This window comes from Hyaena hyaena, unplaced genomic scaffold, assembly GCF_003009895.1.
Source record: "Hyaena hyaena isolate Hyena2069 unplaced genomic scaffold, ASM300989v1 scaffold_68, whole genome shotgun sequence".
In the NCBI taxonomy this organism is placed as follows: Eukaryota; Metazoa; Chordata; class Mammalia; order Carnivora; family Hyaenidae; genus Hyaena; species Hyaena hyaena.
Genome location: NW_024080700.1, coordinates 1,890,003 through 1,902,644, shown reverse-complemented (window position 1 = coordinate 1,902,644; position 12,642 = coordinate 1,890,003). Strand labels below are relative to the sequence as shown.

Here is a 12,642-nt window from a genome sequence, read left to right as displayed (position 1 = left end):
CAACCAAACAAAAAACCAACCATGGTTTACATTTTCAAAAGAAGAGAGGAAAGCAGCATCAGTCTCAAACTTTTGATACCTCGGGTAAGGCTTTACTCATTAATCTTTGGTGCTGACTATTGAACACACTTCTCTTTCGTTTTAATCCTATTAAGCCCAATTAATAAAAAGGTTTGAGGGCAAGATTTCTTCTCAAAATTAAATGCTAAATTTCTATTGAATCACACCTTCATTGTGGAAACTTGGAGTGCTAATAGAAACCACATTTGATAGTGGGTCATGTACATCTAAAAATTATAACTATCAGAAGTTCTTACGAATGAGAAGTTGTGCTTAAATAAGTTATAATTTAGTATCAAATATTTACTAGAAGATTTTTTGAAGCAGAGATGTTTATAATTGAATGACAAAATGTTGCCAAATTGGCAACTTTGGAATAAAAGCTAAAATAGCATTTTACAATGATGTAGATCAGTAGAGTTTATAAAATCCTTTCTTTGTATCATCAACCCCTTGAAGTAGTTAGGGATTATCATCTCCTTTTTATAGATGAGGAAATTGAGAGGAAAGATTTGGATTTGATCCCAGGGGTAAATCGACCTACTTTAAGCTGGTAAGTGAACATTGTAGATTTAAAGGAGGTAGTTCAGGGTCCAGTCTTCTCCTGTGTGCGCCCATTCTGTTTTAAGTATGTATATATGTATTGTTACTTATTTTATTGTCACATTAAAACTTTTAAAAATAATTTACAAAAAGGAATAACATTGTTAGTTGTATATTTTGAAGAAAAGAAGTGTAAATAGCACCAGTTATTTCCTCTGAAGTATCCCCCCCCCCCCCCCCCCCCCCCCCCCCCCCCCCCCCCCCCCCCCCCCCCCCCCCCCCCCCCCCCCCCCCCCCCCCCCCCCCCCCCCCCCCCNCCCCCCCCCCCCCCCCCCCCCCCCCCCCCCCCGCGGCCGCAACAGCATCCGCAAAATACATGCATTTCTTAGATTCCACGATCTTTGTAGTGGAAAGAGATAATATTTGGGTGTGTGGTAATAGAATTTCACAGTGAGTACTTAGAAGTAATGCCTGAATGTATTGAAATTCTGCAGGGAAAATGGTGTCATTTCCCCATGCAGTCAGTGACAGAGAGATTCCTTTAAGACTGAAGGAAAGACAGATGTCCTTGCTTTATCTTTTCATCTGTTACCCCTTTATATTCCCGAGATAACCATCCTGTTTGGATTGTGGGTGATAAGGAAAAGGGGAAATGCACATGGATTGATGTGTTGTACCGGCCTTGAGAAGGGCAGGGAGTTCCCTCTAGCATTCTGTGCGTTAGGTCAAAAGAATACTATCTGGATAGGTTTCATCATTTACAAAACAGATTTCTTCCCCCAAAACTGCTGTCTAAATAAACACCTTGCAGAGAGAAGGCGAATGACAACAGGCCTGTTGTGTTAATCTTTACACGATAGTGTTTTCACTGCTAGTGAGGGTAGCTGTGCCAGGGGCCTATAGCCAGTAAGCGTTGAATCCGGATTTACTTACCTTCTAGCTCAGATTTACCTAGGCAAAATGGGGTTGGCAAACTATAACTGTAGGCCTGAGAAGCTAAAAAGGGCTTGTACAGCTTTAGATTGTTGGCACAAAGATCTGAAGAAGAATATTTTGTGACAAGTGATAATTACATGAAATTCATATTTGGGTGGCCATGATGAGAATTCTATTGGCGCACAGCCATGCTCATTGGTTTACCTATCATCCGGTTTCAGGCACAGTTGTGCAGGTGCAACAGGATGGCCCACAAAGCCTAAAATCATTTGCTGTCTGGCCCTTTACAGAAAAAGCTTGCTGACCCTTGCCCTAGCATACCAGTGTTAAAGAACAGAAACTGGAAAAGTGTGTGGTAGACAGGATGGATGGCTGTGAGGCTCTTTCATACTTTCCTTTGTTTTCTGTCCGCTTTGAGGCACTGAAGGTGCTCATTTTTGAACTATATCCTATAAGTCTCATGGGCTATGTCAAGAGAACTAGGGTATCACAGCCACTTCTGAGATGACCTGGTGTTCTTTAAAGCACTCAGTGGTTCCCCAGCTTGGGAGTCCATAAGGCCCTGGGAAAGTGGGAAGGCACATTCTGCTTGTGGCTGGTGCTTTAGAAGAAAAGACGCTAATGAACTAATAATTAATACCAGAAAACAGATGTGTAGACATTTTAATACAATAAGCATGAATACTGTAAGAAACTAAGAATCAGACCATCTGCGAAATCCTGAAGGGGCCACTCCGAGAATACTGATTTAAAACGGTCTGGAAGTGTTGAGCAGTTTGAATATTTAATTATCCATTTGGAAGGGAAAAATACCCTTCGTGTGTTTCCTTCAGTGTCACACTACTTCACCACCACAGCGCTTCACTTTTGACACCCAGCGTGTGGGTTTTCCACACATCAGGCAATTTTCAGATTGCCTGCGCACCAGCTGGCGGGTACAGTTTAAGTCACTCCTGGCGCTGTGTACCTGGAGATAGCGGCAGTCCCCACTGCTTAAGGGTTCAGTCCCACACAACCGTGCGCCACCCCCACCCCCCTTTCCGAAGCCAGTCGCAAGGCCTGGTTGTTACGTGTGCTTCTGACCTACTGGCTCTAGATCTGAGGTTCCCACAACCCTCTCCTCAGGTCTGATTAACTTGCTAGAGGGGCCCACAGAGCTCCGAGAAATTTACCAATTTATTATAAAGGGTACAAGTGAACACCCTGATAGGTACTTAGGGCGGGCTCTGGAAGGACTCCAGCACAGGAGCTTCTGTCCGTGTGGAACTGGCGTGCTCCCAGCATGTGGCCACCAACCCAGAAGCTCGTCTTTAACTCATTGTTAAAGAGTTTTTGTAGAGCTTGATCTGCGGTCCCCTTTCCCTTTCTCAGAGGTTGGTGGCTGGGGGGCTGAGAGTTCCAGCCTTCTAATCATTTGGTCTTTGTGGTGACTGGCCCCGTCCTAAGGCTGTCCAGGATGCCCCCATCCCCAAGTCACCTCCTTCACATAAGCTCAAGCGTGTTCAAGTGGAGCTCCCTGTATGTTACGAAAGACTCCCAACCTCAGGATATTCCAAGGGTTTTAGGAGCTTTGTGCCAAGAACTGAGACAAAGACCAAATAAATTTTTTATTATGCTACACACTCTTTTCTGGCTTGATTAAATATTTAACATGATTATATTGAGAATGTAAAAATGACCATATTTTTCATAATTAAGATACGTCTTAGTAGCAAGTGAACTGAAATTGATGCATTTTTGCTCTGCCTTTTTATTTAGTTCATTTCATGCTATAAGCAATTTGGGGATTTTTTTTCCCCTCTCATTTAAGGATGTGTATGTGCCCAGAAGGGGGCAGTTTTGGGGCAGTGAATGACAGGTGAATGCTGACTAATTTGAGGAGATGGAAGTCTGCTTAGCCCTTGATTTCAGCTGCAGGCAAGAGCTGTCTCTAAAGCTGTGGTTAATTTTCTCAGCACCCTCTAGGTGTTGTAAAGAGATCTGGATCACAGGACTTCACACTAAGAGCATTCTTCTAATGTAGTGGGGTGTCCTGTAGCCTCTGAAAAACCTTGGGTTATTGGCTTTCATTTGGGGAGGAACTTTTTTACTGAAGTTGATACACAGTCCGAAAAGGACACAAATCATGAATCTAGCTCAGTGACTTTTCTCAAAGTGAATGCACTGTTAGGCAGCACTCAGCTTTAAAAGACCCAGAAAATTAGCAGCTTCTCAGAAGCCTCTCTTCTGTCACCCTTCCTCCCCACCCCCACCCCAAGAGTAACCAGTCTTGCTTCCTAACAGCGTGATAAGGTTGCCCTTCATTTTAAAGCCTTTGGTTGCCCTGAGGTTTGAGGAGGTCCCTGGAGGCTCAGTAGGACTTCTGCTAAGTGGCATGGGGGAGGTTTGCAGCCCAGGGCCCTGCTATCCTGCTATGCTCTTGAAGCACCTGTCAGTGTTTCCAAAGGCCCCTCATAATCAGACTCAGTCATTGGTGACAGAGGAGCCCTGGTGCTGTGGCTTTGTCCTTCCTGACCCTTTCCCTTCCAGTCCCAATTCTGCTGCACTGACTATTTGACATCCCGCTTCCATGGGGCCTCCGTGGGGCTTTTTCCTGGCTCCCTCCTCCACACCTCACCAAGGATGCAGCCGGCATCCAGCCTCTGCACGTGTCTTGGTTAGATTTTCCAACATAAAGCTTGGACTTCATCCTTTCCTCCCCCAGATTCTCTCCTGGACACAGCTAGTAAGGTTATTTTCATGACCAGTGTTCAGTATCTTGAGTCAAAATTGATATTTGGTTGGTTTAACCCACGTCTTGTATGGCTACATTGATACTTATTTTGTGGAAGAGATAAAATTTTCCTTGTATTTATGATATTGTAAATTAAAAATTTTTAATGAAATGGGATGGGACAATGACTACATCACAGTATAGATTTGGAAGCCCTAATAACCTTTTTATAAATTAATATCCACTTACTTATTGAGTTATAATGCAGGATAGATCCAGTTTTTCCCAAATATGGTATTAAATATGTAGGTCTTTTCTCTCAGACAGACATGGAACAAGCTTGTTTTCCACCCTGCTGTTGTATGATGAAATTTTTTCTGTAGGTTTATTCTTTTGGTTTGGAATTCTGTTCACCTGAAAACTGAGCTGTTTCTTCTAAAATTCCTCTGGTTTTTGTCTGGGTATTTAGAGGGAAAGTACTAGTCTGGACCAAGTGTGATCTGAATTCATGCCATTTATACTGTCACTGCCTTATGCTGTGCTGCCTCAGAAATGTTAAGTATCAGTTGGTCGTCGGAAGGGAATGTTTTTGCTCTGGTCTTTGCTTGCCAGTGGGTGCTGATTTGGCAGGAGAGTGCAGGAAGCCTTCAAGAAGAACAGACTCTCCACAAATGGAAGAATAAAACTCCTGTTCATTCAACAAATGAGCACCTACTATGTGGCAGGTACTGTTCTAGAAGCTTGGGATACATTAGTGGACCTAAGGCACACACAAAATCCCTGTCCTTGTGCAGCTTACGTTCTAGCAGGGGTGACACAGTGAGACAGGGTAGTGCTTAGAACAGTTGAAGGTTGCCCTCCTAAATATTTTGTTCTAGGCTGGCATCAAAGGCCAGGTGACAGTTTAGCTGAAACAGAGAGACAGGGAGTCAGTCAGAGCATATCTGAGAGAGGAGCATTCTGGATAGAGGAAACAAGGGGTCCAAAGGCTCTAGGGCGGGAATGTGCCTGACCCATTGTGGGAGCAGCACAGAGGCTCCAGGGGGACTGGAGCCCAGGGAAGGAAGGGGCACCGGGTTGGAGAGAAGTCTGGGAGGTGAGAGGAAGTGAGGCTGCTTCCATAGGGCTTCACTTTGTACAAAAGGTTTAAGCAGAGGAGGGATGTGGCCTGACTTTGAAAGGATCAGCTAGACTGCGGGAGGCAAGCGCTGAAGCAGGGAGGCCAGGGAAGAGGGGATGGTGACTTGAATGGGTCCAGGTGGTGGGAAGAGGAAGATTGTGGGTGCATTTTGCAGGTAGATTTGAAAGGCTTTGTTGGCCTGGATGAGTCACGGAGGCCTTCAAGGATTCTGGCCCAAGCAGCTGAGTCGTGGTGGCTCCGGGCAGAGAAGGCCAAGGAGCAAGTTTTGTTGATGAAAGATGAGAGCTCAGCTTTGGGCATATTAAGATAGTGTTTAGAGATTCAGCTGTTATTTTACCATGGTCAAATAATTCTATTAACTTTTAAAGATCTTATTTATGGCACTGTATTAAAGTAAAACGTGACTTTTATTTTGCATTTATTATTTACACTCAAATCCATCACTATAAGTCTTTGTATGGGCACGTCATTTGAGAAGTTGAGCGTTTCCTTTGTCTGAATTTGTCTGACATGGATGCAGAATGTTATATGTATTCTTCCTGTTTTTTCTTTTTTTATTCATTTCTTTTTTAATGTTTACTCATTACATTATGAGAGAGAGAGAGAGAGCACACAAGTAGGGGAGGGAGAGAGAGAGAGGGAGACACTGAATCTGAAGCAGTCTCCAGGCTCTGAGCTGTCAGCACAGAGCCTGATGCGGGACTTGATCAGACAAACTGCGAGATCATGACCTGATCTGAAGTAGGACACAACCAACTGAGCCACCCAGGCACCCCTTTTCTTTCTGTTTTAAACTTAGAAAAGTTTGTTTCATTCAGTTCTTTATTAAAGGAGTTACAAGATTTTCCTTATGAAAAAAAAAAAAATATTTCCAAGTATTTCCTATTCTTTGGCTCCCTCAGACAAATTATTTTTATCTTAGATTAAAAAGGGCTGAGTGGGGGGAAGTGGTGGCATATTACTTTTCTTTCCCCTTTCTGATGAGCAACCATGTTTCTGCTAGTTAGTAGAATGTCATTGGCCCTGTTTGTTTCTGAGGAAAAACATTATCAGACAGGAGCTGTGTTTAAAAATACTCATTTTGGGGACACCTGGGTGGCTTAGTCGATTAAGTGTCTGATGCTTGCTTTCAGCTCAGGTCATGATCTCACGGTTCATGAGATTGAGCCCCACCACAGGCTCTGTGCTGACAGTGCAGACGGGATTCTTTCCCTCTCTCTGCGCCTCCCTCTCTCTCAAAATAAATAAATCTGTAATTAAAAAAAAAAAAAAAACCTCTTTGTTTCTTCAGTTCCTGAGAATACCCATTTGTTCTGCCATCCCCATTTTCTGACAGGTAGAGATGGCCAGTTACGGCCTCATTGCTTTGGGTCAAAACAAAACAATGATTATCTAGAAACTTTAGGAAAAAGAATTAGTGTGTATATGACTTTTTGTCTAAAGATTAAAGAACACTAAAGTGTTTTTTTCTTTACCCCAGCTGAGTTATTTTTGTTTTAACCTTGTGCCTTTGCCTGTAAATTTAACATCCTTTAATGTCCACTTAAAAAAAAAAAAATCCTTCTCCTCCCATGGATTTATGGTGATAACCATGCCCTTTTAACATTAACCTGAGCTTCATAGCTGACATATAATTATATGTTACATTACCATTGTAACTACCATTCTAGACTAGTGGTATTTCAAAGGTACAGTGGAAGCCATGGGTTTAAAACAAAGAAGAAAAAAGTATGATCAACAACAGCTACTATTTAAAAAATTTTTTAAAGAAATAATCTTGTCAATCTTTTAGCAATGTAAGTTTTTTTTTAATGGTAGCGATACTGTTTACATTCTGTTGATTTAAACAGTGGTAGGAGTTTAAAACATGCCCTTGTTCAAGAATTTTGTGCAAGGAATGTATAGTACATATAAGATTCATAAAGGTGTAATATCCATTAAACAGTAACACTGTTCATAGGACTTTTTCTCTGTCAGCTGTTGGAGAAACAGGTGGTCTTGTTAATAATATTTGTGATATAGAAGCCAGCTGCTGTTTGTATTAACACAATTATTAGTAACAGTGGCATTTCTAAAAGTAGTAGGTATTGTAACAGTTGAGTCTAAGACCGTGAATGTCATCTATAACCACCAGGCATGGATCTCTGCCCCCAGTGAGCTTGTAAGTGAAAGAATGGGTGAATGCACTCTTGAACATGAATTTTAGGACTGTCTTTTAGGTTAGTAAAGGAACAGGTGTGAGGATGACACAGGATTAGTCAGGACACCTCTGTGCTTGTGGCCACATAGCCCCACTGCGGCCGAGAGCGCTCTGGGCACCTGACTGAGCTCTACGTGGACTGGCCTTGCTTCTCCTGTCTACTCAGGACCTTGTAGAGTTGTTGAGAACCATATGATCTAAGGACCCCTAAATTGCCCGGCCCTCTGTGGATGGTGGGGTTTTCTAAGACACGTGGAATAGGAGGTGCCGCGGTATTGCTCTTTAGCCTTCGCGGAGCTGGCCACCGAGCCTTCCATTTCCTTGTTGGCTCTGAGTCCATGGAAGGAGGCAGGAATTCTGGTCTGTCGCTTGATTTCTTTGCATTTGTTCTGGTGGCAGAAGTCAATCTTGGGGTTGTCAATATGCACAGAAATGATCTATTTCTCCACAGTCTGACTCATTCTCTCTGTGAGGCCTGTTCTTGGGCTCTGTTCAGGAACAAATCCTGCTTGTTGACGAGCTGTCTCCTGGTCTGTTTACAGAAAGTCCTCGTGTTCCGTTTAGCTGGTAACAGACTCGGGCAGTTTTCGAAGCCTGGCTTCCCCTTGATTTTGGTCTCTTCTTTTTCCTCCCCCATCCAGGATCTGCATCTCCAATGGATACTGAGGGGTTTGGTGAGCTCCTCCAGCAAGCTGAACAGCTTGCTGCGGAGACGGAGGGCATCTCCGAGCTTCCCCACGTGGAACGGAACCTCCAGGAGATCCAGCAGGCGGGCGAGCGCCTGCGTTCCCGCACCCTCACGCGCACATCTCAGGAGACGGCAGATGTCAAGGCGTGAGTACTGGTGGGGAGGCAGCACTGCTGGGGGTGGCTCGGGGGCAGGATCCCATTCTGTCCTTCCTTGAATTAGGGCGCAGTCTGTAAATGACAGACACGAGCCAGATTCTTGGGAATTCAGAGGTTTTGTAAACAGGTCAGCAGCCTTGCTGTGTCTCTCTGGCCCAGGTTTTCCAGCCTGTCACCTGACCAGGCTGTGCTCCCGTGTCACAGACAGAGATGATTGGGCTGGGGAAAGGTGAGGAGTTCCATCGCACGGACACCTGTTACAGTAGTTCCTGATTGGGTTCGCTGTATTAGTAAATGTGGTTCCACGGGTAAGTGTTACCGTCGAAGCCAGGGAGCATTCCGAGACGAGCAAACTTTTTAAGAGCACCTAGAAGAGATTGACAAGCTGTCAGTGACAAAAGGCCATTCAGGTGAGGGGTGACTCTTTCTGGTCATTGTTGGCAACCCCGACAGCTGCTTCTGCAAGGCCTCAGACCTGCAGGGCCTGCCAGTTGCCTGCAGAACAGGGAAGCAGTCGGGCCCAAGAGCGCTGCTGAGGAAAGTGCCGACTGGCTGTCTGGCCAGTGGCTCCCGCTGCCTCACAGCAGCCACCAGCCTGTTGCCGGCACAGCCAGGGGTTGGGGGCCCTGCCTGCCAGGCCTGGGCCACCTCTGGGGCTACAGCCGTGAATCACATGTGGTTCTTGCCCTCAAGGAGCTTATAATTTTGGGAGACGGGAAAAACACTTTGCTGCTTTCCAGAGAAACGTGATTTACTGATTACTTACTGTGTGTCAGAAACTCAGCTAGACTTAAGATTTTACTTAATCTTCACAACGAATTTTAGGGCTGTTGTCCCTTCATCACAGTTGAGCAGCTGAGGCTCAGAGAGTGCAGGAAACTGTCAGGTCACAGACCCGGTGAGTGTTGAGCCAGGATTCAAACCCAGTGAGGCTGACCCCAGAGCCCTGATGGAAGGACCATGGGAGGTTGGAGGGGTGCTGTTTTCCTGTGACCTTAGTGGGTCCGGAAAATCACGGAGATTCTGCAGTGGGAGATGTGGGAAATTGTTAATCGTCTGCTCAGTCTTCATTGTTTGAAGTTGAGAAAGACCCAAGTGCTGATGTTTCCATGAGGGTGTTACTTCGGGTTTGTAGTAAATGTCACAAGAGTGAGTATAAGGGCCACGTTCTTTTCCCAGCTACTCTTGAATGCTGAGAGCTTTGGCTGCTCCACTGAGTTAGTGAGGATGTTGTGGAAATTCTGTAGGTCTCCCCAGAATTTTATTTTTAAAATACTAGTTTTGCTTCCTTTGGTATTGGTGGAAGCAGATTAGGAGCACTCTGGCAGGGAGTTTTTACTCTCCAGCCGGTTGCTCCTCTGCACTGTTTCCCACCACCTTTGGACAGATGTGCTTACTTGCCCTCCTTGCAGGCTCCCGCCCGTCGCTGCTGGCCACCTGCGTCACCCTCAGCCTTGAGCGCAGGCTCTGTGCTTGTGTGCAGGGATGCTGCAGGAGTGCGACGCCAGCTGAGTTGCTATAGTTATAATTTAATTGCATCAGCTTTACAGCCTATTAAGAGCAAAAAGGGAAAATGTTTTCTTGGTAACAATTATCAGTCATGCTCTCTTTCTTGTAAATTTCCATTCTTCCTCATCTCTTTCTACCTTAAATTCATTATTTTAGGGAGGAGGAAGTTGGAACATTGAAAGAATGGGTATAGGGTGGGGCAGGTGCTTAAAAAGAAACCAAAGGGCTGATGACTGTATTTTTCCACCTTGATAGGCAGACATAAAGTGTGATGTGAATATTTTAGCACAGGGTGAAAGCAGAGAGGAGAACTGAGGAGGAAACATTTTCTTACATGAAATAAATTTTGAAAGAAAATGTGTCTTTAAGATTTTAGTTAAGATTAGATTGTAGACTTCAGATTGAATTGTTCTGTGCTGAATTCATTTGTTTAAATATACTTTGTTGGATTTTTCATTTGAGGGAACAGATTTGAAGGCTTTTTTGCATGTGTGTTTGATATTTTTAAATTGTTAAATTTCTTCACACATAAAGAATATGCATAACATACATAAAGGTGCAAATCAGGGGTTGTCAGCCTGCGATCCATGAGCCAGATCCAGCCCGCTGCCTGTTAAAGTCTTACTGGAACATGGCCACACTTATTTATGTATTGTCTGCGCTGCTTTTGTGCTACAGTAGCAGAGTTGAGTGGTTATGACAGAGACCGTATGGCCTGCAGAGCCTGAAATATTTACTGTCTGCCTTTTACAGGATAAGTTTGCTGACTCCTTGTGTAAATAATAATAAAATGAATTGCACATTGCACGGTGAAGACATAGAATATCATCAGTGGCTGAGAAGCCCTCCCTGGGTACCCATTTTCAGCTGCATTCCCTCTCTTTTCCCATCAGAGATGCCTCAGTGGATTTTTCCAGTCAAATTCAGAAAGCCAGACAACTTAGAGTTGTACAAAGAGAAAGCCAGCAGTCACTCTCTGTCTTAACTTTGTCCCCAGCATAACCAGTGTTATTAATTTGCTTGTTCTTTCACCCTTCTCTCCATGTTTGCGCAAAGGATGTACCAACATTTATGTGCCCGAAGTTTTACAGTAAATTATAAATTTACTTGAGGTAATACTACTTACTAAGCAACCTTTTTGAGCACTTGCTCTTTGTCAGGCATTGTGCCAGCCACTTTACATGCGTTATATAATTTCTTCTTAAAATAACCCTGTGAAATAAGTGTTTATTATCTCTGTTTTATAATTGGGAAGCGTCAGATAGCAAGTGGCCAAGCCAGAATTCAAATCCAGCTTGGTCAGTGAGAATCTCTCCCATTCCTTTGGCACTTTTCAGTTCCCAAAGAGTTGTCATAGGCCTTCTGACTGCTTGTCACAAGCCTGAGAGGTGAGAGAGGCAGGGGTTTTTCTTGAGATTTAACAGAGTTAAAAAATGAAGCTTGGAAAACGGATGTGTCCAAGATTTTCAGGCAGGAAGTGACAGTTAAAACTTGAACCCAAGCCTCCTGACTGTTTCTGTTTCCCGTGTGCTCTGAGAACACCTTTTGTTCTCCTCCTCTTCTGGGACTAGAGTGTTTGACTCCAGCCTCTGTGGCATTTTGCTCAGGAGAAGCTGCCTGGTTTGCGGAAACTGGGGCAGGTAGAAGGCCAGGAGCCTTTGGACTTTTCTACCCTTACAAGCTGGACGTTTCTGGTACAGCCTTTATCTGTAAAGCTGTCTGTTACCCTAGATTCCATGCCCTTTTCCTCAGTTCTCAGTCCGTCTCCCTTTCCCCATCAGGGTTTCTGCCTGTGACTGGACAGTTCCTGCGGGTGACACCCCCTCAGATGACCTTTCTCTTCGGACTCCTCTAATCGCTAGGTTTCTCATTTCAAGACTCTCAACCCTTGTACACCTTAACATTGCCTGGGCCTTGGGCACATTCCCACATACCACTGGTGGAGATACGGCACCTGTGGGACAGAATTTGGCGGTATCTGGCAAATTTACCCTTGACCCAGCAGTCCCTCTTCCAGGGGTCCATCCCAAAGATACACTGGCAAAAGTATGAAGGATGTGTACTCAACAATATTCATTGGCATTATTTGTAATGGTAAAAAGTGGAAACGACCCAAGCATCCATCCATGGGAAACTGGTTGGATAGATGTGGTACATCTTTGTAATGGAGTACTTTTCAGTAGTACAGAAGAATGGGAATGTACCCTACTACGGAATGACTCCAAGAGATATTGTCAAGTAAAATAGAAGATAAGGTGGAGAAATATGTACAGTGCTCTTTCTTATTTAAGAAAGCAGATAAAAGACACCCAGTGTTCACAAATTGGAAGACTTAGTATTATTAAGGTGTTAATACTTCCCAAATTGATCTGCAGATTCAGTGCGGTCCTTATCAAAATTCCAGCTGGCTTTTTTGCAGAAATTGACAAGGTGATCCTAAAATCCATGTGGAAATATGAGAGACCTAGAGTGGCCAGAACAATTTTTAAAAGGCAGAAGAAAGTTGGAAGGCTCATAGTTCCAATTTCATAACTTTAGACAAAACTACCACAATCGACACCATGTGGTACTGGCATAAGGATACACAATTGAATAGAATTATGAGTCCAGAAATAAACCCGTGTGTCTATGATCAGCTGATTTTTCAACAAGAGTGCCAAGAGCATTCAGTGTTTTTTCAACAAATAATGCTGG

At 44.1% G+C, this 12,642-nt stretch overlaps 1 protein-coding gene across 1 annotated transcript in view; it reads left to right on the top strand.

Moving 5' to 3' along the window:
• NUP93 (nucleoporin 93) overlaps positions 1–12,642 on the top strand; it is a 103,372-nt gene that overhangs the window by 11,812 nt on the left and 78,918 nt on the right. Inside the window, exon 2 of the mRNA XM_039232644.1 lies at positions 8,235–8,427. Coding sequence (XP_039088575.1) covers positions 8,249–8,427 — 179 coding nt within the window. The 5' untranslated portion in view covers positions 8,235–8,248. The remainder of the gene's footprint in view (positions 1–8,234; positions 8,428–12,642) is intronic.